At 39.2% G+C, this 24528-nt stretch overlaps 1 protein-coding gene, 1 long non-coding RNA gene and 1 other non-coding gene across 4 annotated transcripts; 1 reads left to right on the top strand and 2 right to left on the bottom strand.

The window, feature by feature from the left end:
• Positions 1-1231: 1231 nt before the first annotated feature.
• On the bottom strand, positions 1232-22326 carry Tango1 (transport and golgi organization 1). Of its 2 annotated transcripts, XM_022851927.2 has the most exons (17): positions 22043-22326; positions 18166-18368; positions 17748-17850; positions 14929-15191; positions 14326-14376; positions 12773-12947; positions 12303-12415; positions 11728-11898; positions 9943-10968; positions 9147-9374; positions 7915-8510; positions 7557-7711; positions 6822-7176; positions 6367-6677; positions 6090-6218; positions 4818-5183; positions 1232-2944 (listed from the first exon to the last, which is right to left on the bottom strand). In XM_022851927.2, the coding sequence occupies exons 1-17, from the start codon at positions 22167-22169 to the stop codon at positions 2739-2741; spliced, it is 4578 nt and encodes a 1525-aa protein (XP_022707662.1). In that variant the 5' UTR covers positions 22170-22326; the 3' UTR covers positions 1232-2738. The 2 variants fall into 2 exon arrangements, with proteins under 2 accessions (XP_022707662.1, XP_022707663.1); XM_022851928.2 differs by lacking the exons at positions 17748-17850; positions 18166-18368; positions 22043-22326 and adding an exon at positions 15839-16493.
• Positions 21937-22643, top strand: LOC111271251 (uncharacterized). Its single transcript, XR_002686764.2, has 3 exons — positions 21937-22030; positions 22338-22444; positions 22554-22643. It is a non-coding gene; the product is annotated as an uncharacterized LOC111271251 (long non-coding RNA).
• A 955-nt stretch (positions 22644-23598) lies between these two features.
• LOC147752018 (Nuclear RNase P) lies at positions 23599-23914 on the bottom strand. The gene has a single exon (XR_015315248.1).
• Between the last annotated feature and the right edge of the window lie 614 nt (positions 23915-24528).

Raw genomic sequence — 24528 nt, forward strand, 5'->3', positions numbered from 1 at the left:
TGTTCTGGTATAATTATCGTGCCAAGGAACGCATAACATAGACGTATGTGTGCTCCCTCATAACCTGATAAGAATGCGTTAAATGATTTATTCTCTATAGATTATACACTTACACTGGAACACATAGGCTTCCTAGTGAGGCTCTATTGTGCTGTAGTTTCTCAAGGAACTGTATGCATCCATCATAATTATAAATATTATTGTTCACAGCAGAAATACAGCTTTCTTGCAAGAATATCCGTCTTAACACGTTCTACATAGACAGAACGATCATCAAGTACGGAAATTGTTTCAAGTAACTGATCCTGAACTTATCCACGAATAATCATACTTCAGCAGAGCACATGACAAACAGAGTGCGACGAGCGATGGTTGCGAGGGTGAAGATACGTGCGCCTTCAAAACTTTTCTTGTGTACGGCTGGCTTTGTGATTTTTATTGTTTGCTGTGGAATTGAAATTGTCTTTCACTGAAAGAACTAGTCTTAGACTTAACCGAGTCAAGTCTTTTTCCTTGAACCATGGACCTGCGTCGCTTAACGTTGAATTAATACGTATACCTTTTAGGCGACCCGCCGCTATTCTTGGAGGATCTGCGTGGCAGATCCAAGCGTCTTGGAATTTCATCAACGCACAGCAGCGAAAGACAGTGAAGACCGGTCCCGATTTTCATAATATGGGAGCTGCAGCTAATAAAACCAGGAAAAGATCACTCAGCATAACCCGATACATAGTTTTTCGTTTTTACAGTACATAGGCTTCATCACACCAGACGTGACAGAGAGGGTTTGTATTTGCCAAGGGCTGCGTGTATCTGCACCAGATTAGGCATCCTCATATAGGCAGTATCATACGGTGCAATGCCATCGTTGGGCAGTCTTCCCAATCGGGCACACCAATAATGAAATAAACAATATTTCGATTCATACGTTCATGCTACACATAATTATATGTATATATATTTTTTTTCCTAACACATTATATTGTATAATAAAATACTTTGCTTTATCAATTCTTAATGGCAATAGCTTTAATTTTTTAAAATGCAGATAAGATTAGAGAAAAATTTCTAAAAGGAAGCCATTCCTGGTAAAAAAAATAAGCGAACTTATATTTTGTGTATACATGTAACAGTAAATTTGAGTTCCGCATTATTAAAAAATTAAAATTAGTCAGTACGTGGTAATTAAAAAAGATCAGTATGTATCTTTGTTTTTAAAGAAGACATCACGTTTCTTCAACAAAAAATACACTGATTTATTTTACATTTACTGTTCTTAATTTCCAGTCTCACTCCTCTGAAAATTTTTCGCTACGTATCCCCTATACTATAAAATCGTCGCCGCGGAGTACGTCTGTCGTGCTCCTTGTGTATATAAATATTTGTAATTTGCATCTCATTGCCACCGTCACCTCGCTTTATATATTGCAAAACTCATTGCCACTTTAATTTACATACTTTATCATTCTGTTAACAGCGAGTTTCCAGCAGCGCTGGAATGATTAAAAAAAGTAAAAAAAACTATTGCCCCAAAACGCAGTTTCTTCACTAACATGTTAGTATCCGAGACGAGGTATAGAATAGAGGAAGACGAGCTTTACTAATAACAGAGCTAGCTCACTTAATAGCTATTTATTTAGTCTTTATAACAAGGTAACCTAGTAAATATATTTTGTTCTTCAACGCCATTAGCTTCGTATCATGTACTTTTGCAAATAACAAAAGGTCTCGAATCCTTTCTGAAAAAAAAATCGCAGAAGAATCGAAAGGAACGGAACTCAAGGTGAAAAAAATTACACATTTTATGCAAAATATACGGAACGTTGTAAAAGACCCACTACAACGGATTATGACTATTTAAGAGACACTTGATAGTGTGAACGTAATATCCTTCTGTAACTAAAATAAGGTAAATCACCTAATCTTTGCTCGCGCTTCAAGGTATACCCACGGGCTAACGCTGTTAAGAATCTTTCGTTTTCCTAGTTTTTCGCTATGTCATTATCTAAGCATATAATACAGCAAAGAATCAAATGGTCACTTTCGATGAAAGTACTGTTTTACGATGGTATTAAATGCACTCAGCAAGGCGCTCTACACTCTTACTTGTAAACAACGCCTCTATGGTGCTTCCATTAGCGTTCACATTAGGGGACTCATGAGAACCTATGTGCGCATTTATGTCTAGTTAGCATCGTTGTACAGCACGTCTTCTTAATATTTGAAACTGTATGGGGAAGCGAATTCCGATGACGACTCATCGGACAACCGTCGATGCCGAAGGGTCCTTCCTTCGATTCTGCGGTCGATTATCACGGCCATTCTAAGCATGTCCACATAGAGCTTTTTTTTTGTCTATTTTGTCATCTTGCGCACTTCCCGTTTACATTTACAGGATGGCATCTTTTTTTTTTTATATTTAACGACAGATTTGCATTCGATAGGAACGGGTTCAGTTTTTTACGTTCCGCCTAGCTTCAGTTCACTGTAATTTTCAATAGACACTCGATCGACAAAACAGTCCGAGGTGGACAATAGTCCTAAGTTTCCTTCTTGCGGTCATTTGTCATATTCTGTTTGTCAGTCTTCGTGTTCTATGAAGTTGCCATGCAAAGCATCATCCTTGGACTTCTTCCAAGATTTCTAACGATTTCTTTGCGTCCTTTTGTTTTTACCACGTTTATAGTCGTTTCTTTGAGCAGTTAATGCCGGCCGTAGTCTCCAGCATGGAGTAATCTCTACCGTCGGGGGTTGTCTCGTGGGGATCTTTCCCCGTAGTCTCGATTGGGCCGATCTCCCAGGTCACCTTGATTACGCTCATTCCGATCATAACAATCAGCGCGGCCGCGGTCAGTTCTGTCACTCCGCCTGTGTGCGAATGTTCTCCGAAGTTCCGGACTGATGACTCCTCCCTTCGAGCCCCCAGAGTGTACTGATCGTCCATCTGTAATAGCCCGCGGACATAAATGGAGAGGTGAGCATATGTAAATCGTTGTCAAACATCTAACATATTCTGAGTGTCAACTCAAAGCCAACACGAACTAAGGGCGTTCATTCGAAATGAATACGCTTCGAATAGAACGATATATTAATTTCAAGATGATTGCGCAAGTGATTGTTGAACAGTATATGGCCAGAGAACGTTTTTTATAGGATCGCATGGTTTAAAGAACTATGCCAGATGTGCAATGGCATACACCAAGGATAAAACATAAGCCATACACTGAGACGAAAACTCACAAGAAAAGCAAAGTACTATAGTTTGTAGAAGCTGTATATTTTCGGTGGTACAAAGGACTTCACACAGACAATAGATTGCGACAACCGCTAGCTAGCGCGGCCACACCCCATGAAACGAGACCACAAATCCTAGTAGGTTTAAAAATTATTATTGTATTGCTGATACTATGGCTCTCGAATCCTTTGTCTAAACCACCTAGCTATTATCACAACATTTATCACCCATGCAGACACCGATTTTGAATCATAGAAGCTACGCAATAAGTGAGCTTAGCATACTTATGTAATAAGTATGCTAAGCTCACTTATTGCGTAAGTTACAATACACCTTTTATTAAATGTAAAACAATGAAAACTAAACATTTAGGCAATCAAACATACATCATCCATCTGTTATGACCTATGACCTAATGTTTATGATGTATTAGAAACGCAAACAGTTGCCTCCGCGCATTTCCCATAATAAGATACACTAACTTCAGTCATTCGTACACAAAAACAACGGAAAGAAGTGTAAAGTACAAACACAGTTTACGATTTTGTGACGCTCGATCTACAACACGCATAAGTCGTTGTGTAGAAAATGGATATGAATACTAAAAAGAAACACACGTGAGCCTTCTTATCGGTGCATGTGGGCATGTGAAAGATGTGTGCACCAGACCGGAACAAATGCGCAGGTGACCCTTGCCATAAGTTAAATTACAAACACGAAACGGAGAAGTTGAGTAGCTTTCAAATCCACCACCATTACTAGTTAGTGTTCAGTCTCTATATGGCAGTCGGTGAGAGCTACGGAACAGAAAAATTGAGGTAACTACAATAGGTGCAGTAATACTACTTAAAGACGCCAGAATCTGAAGAATTCTTAAGGATTACGTAGGTCAAATCAGTGGCACTGAAGCCGACTGTCACCAAACTGAGAGACTGCCATAAACATGAATCGACATCACATCAAGTGCCTGTTGTGATCTGTGACACCTATGTACAACACATGAATTGATGTACCTTGAATTTCTGCGCTGCCAGCACGTTAAGTGTTTTGAATATGGCGGAAGCAATGTATCGTCAATATAGAATATACGGTTATAACACTTAAGCAGTGTTTGAAAAAAAACGATACTAGGAGTCATGATAAGCCAGATTTACGAGCATGATTATGTAACAAATTTATCATTCTGAAGTTTCTAAGAACATCTCTGCATATATTACTAGCATACGAAAAGGGTCAATATAATAGAAGCGAGGAGGGATTCTGTAGAATTACTTCCGTAACCATACAGCGTTAAGCAGGAAAACGCAGGAGAAAATCCATTCATTCGTGAAATGATTATCAGCGGATGGGTAAACGCCCTTCTATTTTGTGAGGATGGATTGAGAATGGGCACTCGTTCACCTTTCTCACGTACACTACTTCACAGCACTAGCAACGGTAACAATAGTAGCAGTAACTATTGTTTTTGACGTTATTACTAATCTTAGGTGACTAATGTGTCTCCTTCACAAGGAACAAAACGCAATTATAAACTCAGCTGTCACAGTACTCCACGCGCAGCAGTCACCCACAAGACACTTACTGCTGGCGCTACCGTTCTCCTTAACAGTACTGCCACCGCATATTCCACTGCTGTCGGCAATACCGACAACAGAAGGAGTCGATGGATCACGGTCGAGTTCGGACGCCTTGTTTGCCCCTCGTCGCGACTGTTGCTGCTGTTCGCCACTCGTGATGCTCGCTGAATTAGCTGGCGAAGCTTTCTCCCTTTCAAGAAGCATTTGCTGCTCTTTTCGTTCTCGTCTCCTTTCAGCTGTTTCGCGATTGCGGTTGCGATCGCGGTGCGGCTCGCTCCGGTCAATGGCCTTGTCGCCCCTCGACTTCCGCTCACTTCGACCTTCTTCGTGGTCGTCTTCGCGACGTCGATGACTCTGATGGTCTTTTCTCTCTTAGATTTTGTTGATCGTGTATTTGTGCGCATGTATTTTTTTGTTGTGAAATTTAGTTGTTTCGATTCGTGGATCGGTTAATTTTTTGTGAGTTCATTTTGGCGCGATTTTTTCGAAAGTCACAATTGGGCAGAGATTACGAAAAAAAATAGAGTTTTAAATGTTTTGATTAAAGTCGCCGAAATTTTGTGATAAAGGCATCGATCATTTGTAGAAGCGCAAGCAGTAGATTTGAAAGATTTTAGCCATTGCAACATAACAAATAAAATGTTTTCAGTCGTTTGTCAACAGCAAAGAGATAAATATGATAAGGAGAGACAATTGTTTCTCAGCGGAAGAAATAATGGATGCAAAGAAAAAAAAGAATGTTTGTTGTTTTTTGAAGTTTTGTTTTTGTTACAAGCGATCCCGTAGCAGCCGCAAGAAACATTGAAACATCATGTTAGAGACATAATTAGATGTTGCTAAATTATCTCTTATAAGTGTCGCGTGATCGTTGTCGTTTACACGCCCACCATTTAACTACAAGAAATCTATTCGCTATAACGTACAACGATTCAAGTTAGACTTGACTACAAACCTTCGCGATGTAAAACTTAATGGTTCATAATAAATAAACTTCAAATAACAAGAATCTAGTCAACAATACTTCAACATATTGTGCTTAAACATCATGTTATATCGTTGACAGTAGCACATTTTACAATTGTGTCGGTGGTCAATGCACCTCGTGCAGCTCCTAACAATTAACCACATACGTTAATATCGTGAAAATATTCGAGGGATTAGGTAACTGACGCTTAAATCTAAATATACATATTTAAAACAACTACTTAGTTAATTTTTTTCTAACGGAATGGTACAAATTTGTGAAGCGACTGCGGGTTACACTCATAAACATGTACCTGAACTATGCCGCGACGAGCTGGATTTCGTCTGGTACAGTACTGTCGGAAGAGGGACCACCCCTACAGGAGGTGTACATCTTGCCCCGTTCGTATAGCGAGCCGAAGGGGGTGACGGCATTTCGCTTGCTGCACAATTGACAATAAAAAAAGGATTTACAAAATTACCAATTTCATAATTTCGAGGGCTGTACTCATACAGAGTCAATGACAATGTCACCTCACGTCATGAGAGCTAAATAGACACGAAATCGATTTCGTTTAACATAGACAATACCTTTGAGGCCGTTAAGCAGCGGTAATGGCAGAAGTGGAATCTGAGCTCCTTTTGGCAAAGGAAGCGGGGGCGGTGGCCGAGGGCGGTCCTGGGGCAAAGCTGCGGCCTGAGTTAAAGTTCGTTGAGCTGCCTCTGCTGCGATAATTTGCTGACGCAAAACCTGCGTCTCAGCATTTAAGTCTTCAATGGTCTTGTTCGCGTTTTTGAATGCCATCCAGTTTTCATGCGTTTTTTTCTCTTGTTCCATCAAATGGCGCTTGTATCTTCTCTCAGACACTTCAATTTCTTCTTTCATCGATGCCACCTCCGCTCTACTCAAATGATAACAGATGTATAGATAATGAAATGCACTCATCGTAAAGCTATACGTGATGATTAACCTAAACAATAACCACACGATATAGTATTAATAATAATTAATAATGAGTATTTACTTGGCAGGGTGTTTTACTTACTGCAGATTGGCGGTCTGCTCGCGGTAAAGATCCAGCTGTTCGGAGACAGTAAGAGCGTCACTTTCTTTCTGTTGGCGCAAAGTTTCGTGCATGACCACATCTCGCTGCAGTTTGAGTTCCTTATCCTTGAAATACTCAGTAAGTACTGTTAGTTTCTGCTCAGAATCCCGTTTATCTTTTTCAGCCTGTTGCAAACATTCCTTCAGTTGGTCCACCTCAGTTCGCCATCGATCACACTGCTTTTTTGCTTCGGTGAGTTCGCTCTGAAGAGTAGTGTTCATCGACATTAGCTCCTCACTTTGTTTTTGTGCCCTCTGCACATCGACTAAGCGTTTCATAATTTCCTTTTCGTCACCTGCAACAATATGGCAAACAAAATTAAATTAGACTAATCAAGTGAATTCTTACAGACGGACTTCTATGTTCGGGATAAATGTCTCGAGCTTTTTTGTACTCCGAGTTTTCCGGCACTGGCGCTAGACGTTGCTCCAAGCGCTGGCTTCCAGCATGAAGCGAAGTCTATGTGTTGTTACTGTATAAGGATACCATATGTAGGGTGGTCTTCATTTCATCATTATCCAACACAATTACAAGATACCTTAGTTGCTCTAAAATGTGTGTCGACATCAATAACTAATAATAACTAATAATAATAATAATTATAACTACAAGAAACAAACTTAAGTCAATTTCAACAACTACAGAGCAAAATATAGGCACGTATAGTCATCCTACCATCACTGAAAGCTTCCTGTGCTTTCTCAAAGATATTCATACTCTTAAGGCTTTCCTCAAGAGCTTCTACCTCGGCGCATTTCTCCTCCAGCAACTGTTGTAATTTGGACATTTCTGCCAAATTAATTTCTTCGCGAGATGTCAATTCATTCACCCTGCAAATAAAATATGGCATGAGACGCTATATACATAGATAGATCAAACCAACGCATTACAAGAGTATTTAATAGCGATATGATAGTATGCCTTTAATACGAATAAACTAATTAGAAGAATTCCCACATTAATTTGTAGTTTCTTACATCTTGCATGTTTTGCTCAATACGATCCAATATTTATAAGCAAAAAATCTATTTACCTCTCATCCCATATCTTTGCTTCCTCGAGCAGCTCAGCGTTGCTGGCCTGCAACTCGCTGAGGGTACCATTTTTAACCTGAAGCTCCCTATCCTTACGCTCAACTTCTCTTCGGCTCGTTTCGACGTCAAAACGCAGTTCGGAGAGTTCCTTCTCATACTCCTGTAACTTTTCATTAACGTCATCACTGTATGCGTCTCGCTCGGCCTTAACTTGTTCGATTTGCTCTTGCAGCTGTTGAACTTCCTGCTCAACGTTATTGGCTCGAGCTAGTATCATTTCAAGCTCCCTCTCATGGTGCTCGATCAGCTCGTTAGGTAACGCCTGATCTCCGCCAGTGGTCCCGACAACGAGGCCATGGCCAGTGTCCTTGGTCTCGAGCAGGATCTCACGTTCCTTTTTGAGTGCAAACAACTGTTGCTCCAATCGGGCTATGTAGTCGGAAAGGGTACCTTCTTTAGAGTTCATCGAGATGCAGTTAAAGAAAATTAATAGAAAAGAACCAACCAGACCACACAGGAACGTCAATACGACGACGTGGGTTGACACACCTTGCTCCTCAAGGTCCCAAAGTAATCTGTGCAATGGATCTGGAATCTGAGATATACGAAGAAACACGTAAATTATATATCTATGGTATGAGCTATCTATAATAATAATGCAAGTTGCAGATCCAGATACACACACTAGAATACTAACTTTTAGTTTACTTAAGCTTTGTCACAAAGAAAATTATACGATAAGGAAATGAATATACAAATAACGAAAGCAAACTTCAGTTTCAGTCAGCAATCTAATTTCTAGCAATCAGTACGTTTTACTCTAGATAAACATAAGCAATTTGAAAAAACATGGTCACGTTATTACAGCTTCATACGATGAGCCCCCATGTTTTAGAACAGTTTGAAGTGCGGTATACCACAATTTCAGAGCGAATTTGAATACATGGTATCGCATCAGTTCTACACCGTCGCATCCCCATCAAAGAGGCACAAGGAACTCAAAGGAAAGAGAAAAAGGAAATTAACGACCCCACCTTAGTGCAGCACAATACAGAAAAATTGGTTCGTGGAGTACATTCATTGATTTTCGGCGATTTTGTTTTTCAATAGTTTCTTAAATATTTATGTGTCAATTAGGCTCGTAAAAGCGGTTACTGTAATAGTCAATCATGGCCACATACCGGAACAGAACACTCTTACCATAAATATACTGTAGAAATGGAATACATACCACCGACAACACAAGTCCCACATACTCTCGAATCGCCGAGTCTAATGTGTCATCTTGTCGTCTTCTTTTCTTAGCCCTAGCCGACTTCGTGGCTTCATCTTCTGCTGACTGAAGCTTGACATGTTTCTCCTGTCCCAACGGTACCGCAGGCCCTCCGTCGCAACTAACGCCATCCTTACGTTCACAAGTCTGCTCCAAAGTGTTCACGGTATACTCCGAGGGTTCCCCCTGTAATAATTCCCACCACAATTGTCTCAAATTACACGTGCAGATAAATATATGAATTTAAGAAGCATACTGTACGTTCTAGCACATTGTACGAAAGTCAAAATTATGATACTTGAGTACACATAATCTAAACTCATTAACTAGAAATCAAGTTTTTAATCAAATTAAGCTTAACATGAGGTGCTCTCACAGTGTAAAATGGATGGCGCATTAAGCAAAAAAGCAAACAAGCTTCTGAATTACTTGCAAAAATAACTATCACATTACTCGGTAATTTGGAAACTTCTGATTCGCAGGACATTAGCGAGTCACCTAGTGCTTCTACTCTTCCGACTTCCCTTTTAACCAAAGCAATGCATGACCTTACAAAACACGACACTCCAACTCCAGTTCACAGTATCAGCACGCTATTCACACATGCACTGGTTAAAGAACTATTGGAAATTGCTCGTCAAACATTTTCAGAATATTTCATACAAAAAAAAGACGTAGACCGGGCAACTTAGTCGAAATTAAAAAACAAATTGAATCAAGAAAAAAATTTTAAACTTAATAGGCTCTTCATTACCACAGGGTTCTGTTGACGTTGTCCGTTGTCACTAACCGGAGCGGGCTTGTCGTTTGCTACGGCGTTGACGGCTAAGCCACTGCCAGAGTCAGGGTGGATGTTACTTTCAGAAGGGGTCTCACCAACTATCCCTGGTTGAACTACCTTACTATATGTTTTGGTTTCTGTAAGTGCTGGGAACGTGTCTGGCTTCTCCTCAATATACGAATGTCCTTTGAATGGATCCTGTAATAGTAAAGTCTCGCTTTGCCTTGGAGGTGAATGCTCGTTTCCCACTTCGTGCGAATTTCCGTGTCCATGTGTATCATAAGAGTGTTCATGGCCATTATGAGAATGACCATGTCCACTGTGAAAATGCTCATGACCTCCGTGAGAATGCAAGTGACTTCGGTGAAAATGACCATGTGTAGTCCGCGTACGAGGGGGTTTAAAATTATTCACTTTCGTCGGATTTATATGCGTCTGTCCAACCACGACCTTTGGTTGAAGTTTGTTTGGTGCCGATCCTTTAACATTCACGACGGGTTCAAGTTTCGGTGTCTTTTGAGACTGAGTAATTTCACGCGGAGAACTAGAGGCCACCTTTATTTGATGTTGGGTTTCTACTGCCGCCTGGTTGCTAAAAGCTAGATCAGGATCCTTGCTAGTCAGTAGTGGTTCACTAGGCTTCCTTTGAGCTTCATCTGCACTCGGGAAGGCTTCAATGATGGCCTCAGCTATATCTACCTTAGCGGTCACTGTTTTGGCACCCTGTCGATCGCCATCTCCAGCGCTTTGAACAGTATGCTCAGCCGGGTCAGCAATGCTTATATTTGAACCGTCTGAGTTTTTTTCAAGTTGCGGAGTCAAGACTTCTTCAGAAAAACCTGTTTGACTATTGCCAGGCTGTGATAAGACGTTACTGTCTGACCACACTACCCCTTCAGTGGCAGCATTACGTTTACTACCCGGCTTTGCATTTTCAACAGAAGCATCAGGATCCGGCATCACTGCAGATATATCTTGGGTTTGAGGGATGAGTTTCTCCTATATGTACAAAACAATATGAATCTATTCAGGTTAGCATCACATGCGAAAAGGAATGTAAATGCTACCATCACCACATCTTGCGCGAGTACTGTACCTAACAGTCACAAACACACGACACGTAAAGGAATTTAACTAGAAGCGGAGTTTAAAAGGATACGAATAGGCTTTAGCAAGTAACAATGTGACGTTTTTTGGTGTACACCACAATGTTGTTAAAAAGTAAACCAACTAACTAAATGCACAAGGTTAGTTGTTGAACGCAGCTTAGGTTCAGATATCTTGCTAAGATTGATTTTTGTTAAGAAATGTAGACCGGAGAATATAGATCTTGAATTTGTGACTACCAATAGGCGTCAACCACCAGTCGGGCTTTAGAACAAAAATTGTTGCCAGAATTTTACTACGTATTTTGATCGCTCGAAAAATAAGACATCAGTGACCAGCATGAAAATATACTTTGAACTCCATGACAATTTGTTTTATTCATAGGCGTATGCACATGCTTTTGGCTTGGATCAATAACGCTCAAGTCATGCTAAAAGTAGTATTTAAAAATAAAGGGGTCTTTTTAAACGACATAGCAAACTTAAATGGGAAAATTAATTTGTACCAATTTTGTCAACTCAAAATAGATATGGTATAATGCTGTGCCGTTAAAAAAAATAATAACGAAAGGCATATCTCCTTTTGTACCTGTAAAAATAAGTACAAGACTAAGCATTTTACAGTAGGTGAAACAAAGAACCATATACCGACCGGTGCTGTCGCCAGCAAAGGGCCAGTCACTACATTCTGCGCTGGATTCTCAGCTTTTTCTCCATTGAAGTCAGGTTTAAGAGGCTGGTCCGCTGTCACAGAATTGTTATCGGTATCAGCCGTTTTCTCGACTTTTTTCGCTTCGGGTCTGATCGCCTGATCGCTGGCAAACTAAAAATACACACTCTATTAAAATGGCTAATCATTATAATCACTGAAAATAACATCACAATAGCCACGTATATTTAATATTGGATAAACGGCGAGAAGAAGTAAGGTGAGCAGGAAAAGACGCTACATACAACAAAGACGAAATCAGGATGTTAGAACGGAGAAGCTCGATATGTATAAGACACTGAGAAATTAATCGAAATTTACTAGGTTTTTAGTGACGGCCCCGTACATTATACGCGACGTGCACGTGAGCAAGCGTATTTTAACGACATGGGAAAAACAATCGTGGAAAGGATTGATATTCTAGCTTTATCATAAATCATCACTAAGTTTTTTTTAACTGATCTAATTTTTACGAACGAAGACTCGTGTCCGCTTCACTTTACGTTTAACATACTTACGTTTTCCGAGCCGTCACCGCCGGTGGAAAGCTTCGGGGATTTTCCTTCGTCGGAATTCTCTGTGTCTGGGCTAACTGAAGCAGCAGCTGCAGCAATCGATGCGTTGACGTTCACTAGAATAAAAATATAATAATTCTGAATAGATATACTTTTAGATATACTTGATCTTTTAAACAACACATACATGTTTGTCACCAAATCTGTAAACTCGTATAGATCTAACGGCTCCAATATATGCATATATTCACATATTGTATATCTATAGAATTGTATGTCACCTAACCTTGAATTTATTGCACTAATGGCGCCGTACCTTATGATGAGGGTAAAAGCTTTATTTGAATGCACAAGTGACGCTAAAAAAGCCAACTCCTTTCAATTTCGAGCTAAAAAAACAGGTACAATTATTTCAAACGAACAATTTTTCGACCATTACAGGACGCTTTATTCTTATTTTTTATTCAACGAACCTTCGTCATTTACTATGTTGTAACTGGAAATGTTGGTTTCTAGCCGATTGGCAATCCGAGTCTCATCGACGGAAATACCTTTGCTGGTTGTACCAGTGGCCTTAGTTTGTACAGCATTACTAGGCAAATTATATGAAGTCTTCGGTGCGGACCCAGCACTCTTGCCATCGAGGTCCTGTAAAGTTGATCCGATATATAAAGAGTAAATAACCATTAAATATCAATATTAGGGAGGGTCATGCGATGACGATCCCACTTGTTCCCGTAACATAAACACTGACAGATAAAAACATAAACAGTGATAAACATCAACTGAGATAGTTGAAAGAAATGCAGCTACATACAATGTGCGACATATTGTGGAGATGAGATTTTTGAAATAAGGAAAATAAAGATTATCTCTTAAAAGAACCGAAACAGAAAATAACTAACAAGTGGTAGAAGTAAAAAGAAGATACTATCCACAGACCCGTTAAAATCGGAAAACTCACTGCACTGTTTGATCTAGTTTACTTGACGAAACGAAATTAGATTATAATTTTAAAAAACCGGAACTAAAATTATTCTAATAAATTCTAATCTGACCTTAAATTGTGCTCTCGCAGTTGTTATTTGAATAAATCTTTGCACACAACGATTTTCGCCGTTTTGTTTCTTTGTTATTTGAAACTACACCGGGCTTTTCAATTGCACTATTCCTAGCGTTCGATAGGCAGAAAACCGCAAGAATGATGTTTCGGACATTGGCGCCGTATACTGAAATGCTGCGCACTTATCACTCTCAGACTAACGTCAAGTGAAGCAACCAAGCTTATTACTCGCATAAAGAACTAGGTATGATTCTGAATTATAGGCGACCGTTTCTGATTATGAATGAAACATAAAACAATTAGCAATTGTTTCTTATCAGAAACAAGTGCGATGCTTCGTGACTCGTGATCAAGTTTTACCGTGAAGCGAAATTTTGCGTTATAATGAAGAAATAAAATGCAAATATGTAGGAAAAACAAACTGCACACAATGTACTTACAGTATTAAGCATGAGAGTCAATCCTTTCTTCCCTCTGTGCGACACTTATCTGCAGTAGAACTAGCAGTGTCGAGAGCCTTATCTGGCTCAAAGTAGTACTGTTTCCAGCCTATCGTTGTAGGTAAAACGTTTACCTCATTTACTCATGCTAGCGCAATCGCATTTTGTAGCTCATTGAAAAAAGGAGCGCACTGAGAATTTGCTTAGGCCTACTAAACAACTGCATGCTTAAAAAAGCCTAAAGTTATGTGGAATATGCTCAAGTACTGGAACATTTAAACGACAATAATTATTTCGTTCACTAACAGCGCAAATAAGATGTAACTAAGGTCACAAAGTACTGAATAAATGCACTATGATGTCGAAATAAACAAAGCTTCCCTTGTTTCAGCGGGAGAGAGAGAGAAGTGAACGTGCCCAGAATTACATGACATTTTTAAAACGTAGATGAAATACGCGTAGAATCAGTTCGGATAACAACGAGACAGAAGAGAATGAAATACCGGGTGAACGAGGAACCCACCTGCGCGATTGCACCCGTGTTGAGTAAACACTCCGCGCCACAGTCCACTTCCTGGCCCGCATGTACGGCGAGATCATAATAACGACATCATCAATATTATATATAGCCATTTTTCAATTAAAGCTCATGTACTTTGGTCTCCAATGTTCATAACGTAATGTATTGACCTGAACAAAACCAAGTCATCTCGTTTTCCTGCGTGTTACTTTTTCCGAGGAATTACGAGGTACTTTAACACCCTCATTGCTCACGAGGCATGGATTCACTGTTTCCACGACTGTTGTATCTGATAAATGGGACACCCACGAAAAGGAATATATGTCAAACCGAAAAGGCAACAAATTAAGTAATGTGCTAGCCTGGGAACGTTTAAGCCATTCATATTAAATCGAATAATTTGAGATTCATGGTAGGAATAAAAAACGATCCGCAAAGGTGCATGGAAAAACACCGTAACAAGCCATACTAACTAGGTGCAGATGTAGATGTGTATACCTGATTACTTTAGCTTGACCAGAAGTGAGAGTAATCATTTTTGACGCCCTCATTCGCGGCAACAAAAAACCAAGGTGTCTATGTGGTATAACGTTCATATTTACGTACTGAAAGCTCTATCTCCTGCCCGAACGGGGCGATAAATTCCTGATACACCTTTTGAAAAATATTTCGACTGAAGCTGTTGCTTTCCGCTGATGGCGCACTACTAGCCGGTAGGTCCTCTATGCCGGGAGTTGGTTTAAACGACGACGACGCCTCATGAGGCCTTTCATCTTCCTTTAAACCATCGTCGTTTTCCGCGACACGCGCATTTGGTCTTACCGTAACCGTATACTGGGTGCTCACCGGGTCCTTGCATACGTCGCCGTCTGGTAACAAACCCAAGCAAAAAAACCTGTAAAGCCCTTGCCATATTGGGACCATCGGTTGGAATGGAAAGTAGACCCACCTTGAACTATAAATAAATGCAGATATAATATACTTTACATAGTTACCTTTTCATTTGTTATGAATGCTTTTATTAGCTTTATTGTCCATTTAATTTAACCTGAATGAAATATTTACAAGGCCTATGGAAAACCTGAAATACATAGCGATCTATTAGAATAATTCTTTTTGGTTTTTTAGTTTTTTAGTTGATAAGTTACGAAGATATGGTATTGAAGATCTCAATGTATCATAAATTACTTATATCGATACAAAAAATAAATTTACGAGTACTAGTAATATATTAGCCATTGCTACAGTATATTGTACAGGTTTTACTTTTCAATAAATATATGATGGTGCAGAATTTCCAAACTTTCCAATAAAGACAGCATAAACACTTCTACCCTCGACTACATAAAAAAATCCGAAGTTAGCCCACGCAGAGGATAGCGACAACGGTGCAATATGGGCTAAGTTACATGAAGAAGCCGTATCAGTAGTGGTACTCAGTGATACTGTAAATCAAATAGACTTCTAGTTCGACATATCATATTAGTTGAAAACAAAAAATTACTATAATACTTACATCTCAGGACTACCAATGTTACGAGACAAGTAAAAATGGAGATTTTTGACATTTCTGTTTATCAACCTGTTATTAAGCATAAATCTATTTTGCTTTTGCGGGTGTCTTTCAATTCGCACAACTACGTTCGATAAAATATTCACTTCCGACAAACACGTTTTCATAGCTTTTCAACGACGGCAATTTTGATCACAGCCTGTCCAGCCGTAACTCTACAACAGCAACAACATGACCGCGAGAGAATTTCCACAATGCTCCGACAAATTATACGGAAACTTCATTCAATAGCACACAGCTGCTCAACCAACTGTAAACACCTTGTAGAACACACTCGATAAATGACTGCTTAGTTTTCGCTCATGAAAAACTTCAACATAGCCATAAACGAAAATAACACGATAGCATAGATTGTTTCTCCCCTCCCCTTTTTCACTTTCTTTTTTTTGTATAAAAAAAAAATTGAACAAGGAAAAGAGACGCAACACTGCAGACCAGTTATTAAAAACAACAAAAACAACGGTCGATTGTTGTTGTTGTTGTTGGCGACGGACGACGATGGTTATGATGATGATTGACGCTGCTTTTTCCCTGTTCGATACGTGTATGGTTCGTGTTAGCAGACGACAATGCGTAGCCGTCTGGGAGAGTACAAGGGGTAGAACTAGACTGTAAGTAGAGTAGGCACGAGATTATGATAGAACGTAGCGAACGAAATTAACACAGCTAAACACTATGGTGGCCTGCGTTTGATATAGCGGATCGAAAATGGCATTGACATGATGAAACCCATAGAAGGTGTAGACAAGTCGTATAGAAGCTTCACTCGGGGAAAGTGACAGGAGGTGCTTTTTAGGATAAACAAACCATCGGCCTTTTTAAACCATGATACTATTTGTCGCATAATGCGCTATCGAGTTACACAGTATGAGTTGACGTCGGTTAGAAACCATTGCACAGATTAAATTCTGCTCAGCCAGTACTAGGCAAACAATAAATAGGTGCAATAAGTGCCGATAATGCAAAAAACGAGTATTCTTAATACTAGTTTTTTTTCGTCTGGAAAATTGGATGTAAGTGAGTGGGAATATCACATATGGGCAGAAAAAAAATGTAGATACGTCGAAATCAACTGTTGGCGATCGCTTTTAAGAGGAGTTGTATAACATGATCACGTTTTTTCTCTGTATTTGGAGTAGTACAGATTGATGGTAATCAAAGAAAAAACGAAAAGGGATGGTGTAAACAAGCCGCAATGCTAGATTCATTGTTCTAAGTTATGGATATTATATTGACTTTTTTGAGTTTAGTCAAATCCCACTAAAAGTGCAAAGTCGGACACGTGCATGTCACAATTTCTTCAACTTTTACACGCGTGAGAAGTGAAAATGCTATACCATTGGATTTCGCAAACCATGGTGATATACTTACTGGGAATTATGATACCTTGTAAACGCATCAAATTGCGAAACAGACTATGAGAAGTCCAGCGCGCCGACGGCGATTACTTTTTTCACTTCTAACGTTTTACACTGGATTGTTTTGGAAGACAAGCCCACTTAATTTCATCTATTTACAACAGTAAATAAAAACTACTTATGTCATTAGCCAGTGGCGATCAATCTGGTTTTCATCTAGTATATTATCTGAAGTAGATAATAGGCAGCAAATAAGTAAGGTATATATTTAAACAAATAAACTATACAGATAAGGTTGAGAAAGTGAATCTGGTTGATTCTGGCACACATTTAAAATAAACTGCTGTACTGCAAGGGTTCAAATCACACAAAACTATATTAAGCGCTGACATAAGGACGCGCCTAATTTGTCCAGAATTGTCACCCTCTTAAATGTTGCATGTTTAAACTTCATCTAGCTGAGCCTGCGATATGCAAACTATTTCAACACGTACCTAAAGTGGTTCCATCTACAACGCATAGTCTATCGCTGGTCGGGGAGGGTTGGAGAGCTGATGCCACGTTTTGCCGCTCTGCCAATAGCGAAGATAGATCGACCTGACAAAAACAGGCAATGACACCTATGTTATGCGCCTGTAATTCTGACCGCCTGAAATGCTGGTCTTGATACTCTTATTTTTAAACTAATGGTTTTCAACACAGAATGATGTGATATTTACGTGGCTAGCGAGTAGGTGCCGTATTGTCGAATGAATGCCGCAGTACATCCGGGTTAGTTTTAGAAGACCGGACCGTATAATGATGGTAAATGATGAAGCTCGAACAAAAAACGTTAAGTTCAGGAAGCAGTTTAAGAAAGGAGGAAGATAGCATATATTATTCATCAAGGATTTCATTGCATGAGGAGCTCACCTCGATAGTGGCATGTGGGCTTTCGTCAAATTTTTTGACGAACGTCTTTGACACGAGGCCGACCTTTCCTGTTTTCAAATCTTTTGCAAGATAATACTTATCAGCGTTGCCAAGAATTTGTAGGTGATCGCTTTCTTCAAAACTTAACTTCAGATCGTGGTCGCTTGGCACTGCATGTGGAGCAATGGTCTCGCCCTGAGAACCTGGTAATGACATGGTAATATGAGCGAGATATATAAATCACTCGAAATACATGTATCGCACATCAAAATAAATAAATCACAATTTTTTACGAAGTTCGCCTATCACGGATAGAATCGTCCTAAGTCGCAAGGCTACGCCGCTTAAGCAACGTTTAATACTGTATTACACTGATATGTTCATTCCATTTTACTCTGTTAGAATATTTATTATTTTTTATTACTCTGTTAAAATACAGAGTCCTGTTTTCACAACATTTTTGTCTTTTCTCTCTAAACTGACATAATAATCTCCACAAACAGGACACAAAGTAACAAAACTGATGCTAGTAATGCATAGCAACTTATGCAATGCTTAACTAAGCCAGTAGCGTACATCAAACTTTACATCTATTTAGTACATAGGTGGGTATCATCGGGTAAATCGCCTTTTCTACATTGTTTCACTAATAGATTTTTCTGCACTTTAATATTCTTGTTATCGTTTGAATTTGAGGATACAAATTAGTTCACTTGCTGAATTGTCAGTCGGTCGGTTTTCAAGTCAACAGTTACGTTGCTTCACTAGATAAAGGGTTGTCGTTTAAATCTATTAAAAAAAAAGAATAAACATACGAAAAATAAAAACAAAAAAATACAAAAATTGGTACATAAAATATAGCCATTAATAAGAAAGACAGAAACCGGCCAAGAATAACTTTTGAGAAATGAATCACAACGCGAAATTTAATTGAAGCCCGTAAGAAAATAACCAGGATATCATAAACATAAAAAAAAAAAAAGGGAAGATCCAAACTGTTCGACATATTTTAGCTGCTTTGAAAAAATTGTCACTTGGCTTATAATACGAAGACAAAGCTTTTGGTTGACATATGTCGCTGCCGCTAGCAGTGGTATTATCCAATAATACGTTTGCTAACACGATTGTGTGAAAAACAAAACTGCTAGAGAACATATATGATCCGATAGCATAATACGGTGTTATTCCAACTAACTTGTTTGTAAATAAGTTGGATAACAATGATAACTGACAAGTAGTTATCAGTGTTATCCAACAAGACTAATAAGCACCAATTTGACCTTACAATTTATAGTACAAAAGGCGATCCATTGTCAAAGGTTACATACCACTCAAATTTCTATTCAGAGCGCTATTTACAATTAAGAGGGTCTCAGGCTAAGCCAAATCAACCCTTACGCAGATCAAAAGTAAACTATGATCTATGTTCTAAAGTACGGCAATTCTCTGTCGATATACCTCAGCATAGGTCATTAGGTAGACTGTCCATTCTGCAAAACAGTTACGTATGCCTTCTAGATTGACTTTGTGGTAAGCATCTTTAAAAATCCCCTTTCTTTTGAAATTACACTAAAGGCAATTATACTTTGCAAAAGACACTCACACACCAATACGCATTATTCCTCCTCATCGAGTGATCATTCTATTTACATTTACCTTTATGTTAGCTTACCATCCCTGATCCTATCTCGCTCAGATGTAGCTAAACAGATTAAAGAATGTCATTAACAATATGAAATACCAAAAAAAACCGTCAAAAGAAGCCATTGCAACATTCGATTAGTAGCTTCGTTCCTAGCACAATAGGCGGCTCTAGTGTCGATTTGGCCGAAAAGGCATCTCGATTTAGGCAGAATGCTCAGCGTGTTAGTGCATTAGTTAACCGACCAATGAACATACAAACATCTATGCGATCAAATGGGACATTCAAAATTTAAAAATGTTGAATTGACTACCAAGATCTAAAACTGGCATCATCTCAGTGTAAGTCTGCGGGAGTGGGAGCCGTAATTATTAAAGAATCAATATCTAAATACGAACACTGAGGCTAACTGATTAGAGATGATGAGTTTAAATATCGAAAAATAACGAAGTAGTTCATAAATATACTACTGCATTTAATAATTATAATAAAAACCTTTTTATATAAGATCTACCTTATATAAGCAAGTGTAGCCTTTTAAAATAATTGGGCCAAATAGGTTTGTAATTATAATACGTGTTGATCTCCTCTAAACATAGGTGATCGAACAGCTGAAGTTCATGGGAGAGCTCAATGGCAGAAGGAACGAAGTAACCAATTTAAGATGTCTGTACTGAAGTAATACTTCCTTTAGTACTTAACTACTTGCCATCTAATATGAGAAAGCAGGCCATGGCCATTTAATTTTAAGTATGAGCATCTTTTGCAAGTTTTTGTCCCTGGGTGGGCAGTAATCCATATTATTGGTGTTGACGCCTAGGCTATTGTAGAAATCAAGAGGCTAGTTGAAACCGTCATGATATCCCTAAAAAATTATAATGCCTTAATGACCATTTCGCAACTATATCGTCTCAGTAGTGATATACCATATTGAATCAATCAAGCCTTTTATATCTAAATTTACATAACGCATAAACAACGGTGTAAACGATTTCTGTAGTATTGGCTAGCCTCTCTACTATCGGACCTCATAATCAATCGATCGATCTATTTAATTAATAGAGGTCTTGCATGACTTGTCTGGAACAGGTACTGGAGGGCAACATCCGCGTTCATTTTATGCCTTCCACGAAAAATGCTAAAGAAAAACCAATCAGTAAGAACCACGGCAAGCTTCTTTATGTTCCACATTTAGCATCACGCCTATACCTATCTGCATAATAATAGGCATCTAACGTAATACAGTACGAGGGACAATGCCAATCTGCTTTAAATACTTTCAGAATACTACAGCATTGTATTTTCTATGTGTGAGCGAGATTTCAGTAGAGCAAAAGCGAAGTACAAATCACGTTGGTTAGAATTACTTTCGAGTATAGATTAACGGAACACCACACAACCGGACTAGTGTTAAACTTTTGTAGAATTTTGAGATATATAAATAGGGAAAATCTACTTTTGGCCTTTCATCATTTTAATTAGGCCGTATTATCCAGTCCTGGCCACAGTCCTCTTATCAATAAATCTATAAAGCTAAGGCACTGCGTCGTGCGAGCCTGCCTGACTTCTACAAGCTGTAATATCTGCGTGTACTTCTCTCGGCGTAGATGACTGAATATTCTGGTCACCTTTTTAGCACTTCTTAACGCGGTACGACATTTGCTCTTCTCAAGAAGCCTTTAGACTAATTTAAGACCACCATCCTCGGCCGTCTCACACTAATTCACTAAAGACCTACATAGTGTATGTAAACGTACTAATCATTGTTGTGCCCATATTTTCGTATGTATAATCTGCTACAAACAGTCGTCCCACTGTTAAAATGTATATGTGCGCACCACACAAGTGCGACTCAACTCCATATGTTTCACTGTCAGATGTCACTTGCAGTTTTCGATGTGGCACCTCGTCGTATAGAGCCCATTATAAGCTGAATGTGAATACACTCGTAACATCACCAACTATAGGTACATTACCTAAATGTTATCGGAAAACTTACTATTTATGAATTCATAGAAACATGGAACACACATTCACTGTTACGAGGAAATACTGGCCGATTTTTGCAATCATCTAGTCAACAGAGATAAATTACCGTGTAATACTGAATAACAGCAGCCCGGCATCAGCAGGTATACTGCCAGCGAAACATGTCGAACGATCAGCTGGACACTTCGTAAAACGTCCCTACAAATGAACATCTCGATTCTAAGGAATTTTTAGGTTAGTTCTTACCTTCACAAAGTTTATCCAGGCATTTCACTGTCTTCGGCAAATCCTTCGCCCAAATGATAGATAGGACGCTAGCAAAAAGGAAAATAAGTGCTAGAATTTCAGCAAATTTCACTACCGGATGGGCCATCGTAACATTTCGCTCTGCACCTCGTCGGCGCACAGCCAGGGACACGTCAACAAGACACGAAAGTGTTTGGTTGTTTTTAATGTAGCCTGAAAACTGTCAATTTCTAATCAGCTCATAAAAAACTTCAAATAAGGGCTTCTCGTGTTAAATACACTTTTCGATGAACAGGGAATTCCGTTTGAACATCTCAGTACGAATGAACAGTGGAAAGGACAAGTCCGAGGGCGCGAAATTTCAAAACTCAACGTTTAATGGGGCCGTCATAACGGAACAAGGTGTGTAACGAAGCATGACGATATCGTTTTTCTACGATTATTACTGTAGCTTATGTTTTCTATGTAATATATATGTGATATACCAGATGTGAGTTAATAAATATTTCAGAACAAGACAAAAGGCTTGCGAAGCTTCTACTTACGTAGGGACAGCAAAATGGTAGAGTTACGACTGTCGACCATTGGAGTCATTGGCCCGATATCTTGTTGCACCAGCCTGAAAGATATTTCGATCGTGACTGCAATATTAATTGCATAAATAACTGCATAAAATATTAAAAAAAAAAATAGGATTTGCTGACTTAAGCCTCGGGTACATCTACCACATAAGAAGTGCGGTTGTGTAGTTACCATGCCGTTTCATACGTTTGACCCTGATAACTTCAGTAGGACCCATTTCGACTAGACCTCATAGTGCAAGCAGGTCCTCGATGCCACTACGCCTCAAAAGTGATGCCAAGAACCTGTTCACAAATCAAGGCTACAAGTGTTAAAGAAGGAAGAAAAAATGTTTGCTTGAATAAAGAAACAAATAATATAAAAAGCTGAAACAATAATAAATTCATTTGTTTGCATAGATTATTTAGCTAATAACACAATTTTACGCGAATGAGCAGAGCCTATTAGCCGCATTAACTAAATTTGATTAGTAGTAGTACATGTATATTTGCGTAATATGTATTACACGTATTTATTACTACTTTGAATATACAGTATCTTTTTTATTGCACTGAGAACTTACATACCTAGACGTTCTTACACCTAAAATATTAATTCACAGGTCAAAATTAACACACGAGTTACTATACGAGATACTAATAACAGTAACAACTGAACGATACAAACCTGCCGTATTATGAAATATTTTTTCAAAGGGATATAATTATTCGTGACACTAATAAACAACATAAAGGGCTTAGTTTTCTTTCGAATTTTCAACTGTGCCTATGTAACAACGTACATTAAGCATAATGGCGATTAATAGTCACGAAATGAGCTATTAGAACGACAAATATATAAAGAAAAATTCTGTTCGTGCCCTAAGTGTGACCAGTACTTCTCTCTATAGTGTTCATGTAGGTAATGCGATATGAGTTAGGGGATAAACAAATGAAAACCTGTTTTCTGTGGGTTGCTCGAAAATGTGTGTGTCCTCCAGGTGGAGTAGTCTGAATTCAGTTACGGAGGCCCACGCCGATAACGAATGCCCCGTCCCGCATATTAGACTCAGACAGCCGATCGGGCACCTGTCCCAGCGCCCCCGCGCACCACCCTGGCGCGCGGCGTCCCCCGAGCTCACGACCCGTTGGGGCTCACAGCAAGGGAACCAGGCGGAGTTTCTCGTGGAGCCCGTCACATTTCTGTGACCACCCTTTTAGAGCGACTCATGATCCCGGCCTCAGACCTTCCCAGGAGCGAATTAGGTGACTTTGCACCCCGTCGTGGCTCCTTGTGCGGGCATCACCCGGAGGACCGCCGGTGTGCGACGAGGTGTCAGCCCGTTTTATACCTGGCTTTTCGTGTGCATGCGCTCGCCCCGATAGGGTGCTCGGTTGAGGTCAACTTAAAGTCTTCCAAAGAGGCCGTTTGCATTTATGGGTTATCTGATATACTAGTTCTAAAAGGTACTTGAAATGTATAATAGCTCTATTTCAGTCTGCGTACACCTATACAGAAAACCGACTTATTGTAGCGGCGAAGTTTGCCGTAGCTGTAGCAAGTGCGCTACTAGGGTATGCACGTTGGCCCGTCATAAGAAGACCAACACCCTTACGCACAGACAGGGCTTTTTCTAAACTTGCAGTATTATCTAACCCTCTAGAGAGAGGCTTAGATTACTTTAATCTTTAAAGTAGTAAAATTTATCTATCAATCGCGTATAAGCGTGCACGGTACATATATAAAATGAATAATAATTCGACGACAGAGGATGACAGTATTCAGGCAACGCTAATTTGAAAATTGTATTTAGTTTAATGTATTATAAGACCCCGGTTAGCCAGCGCGCTTATATATAATACGTCCGATATTTGCGTGAAAAAAGTAATTCGCGCGTTACGGACGAAGTCATGTCCATACGAAAA

This window comes from Varroa jacobsoni, unplaced genomic scaffold, assembly GCF_002532875.2.
Source record: "Varroa jacobsoni isolate VJ856 unplaced genomic scaffold, vjacob_1.0 contig00447, whole genome shotgun sequence".
In the NCBI taxonomy this organism is placed as follows: Eukaryota; Metazoa; Arthropoda; class Arachnida; order Mesostigmata; family Varroidae; genus Varroa; species Varroa jacobsoni.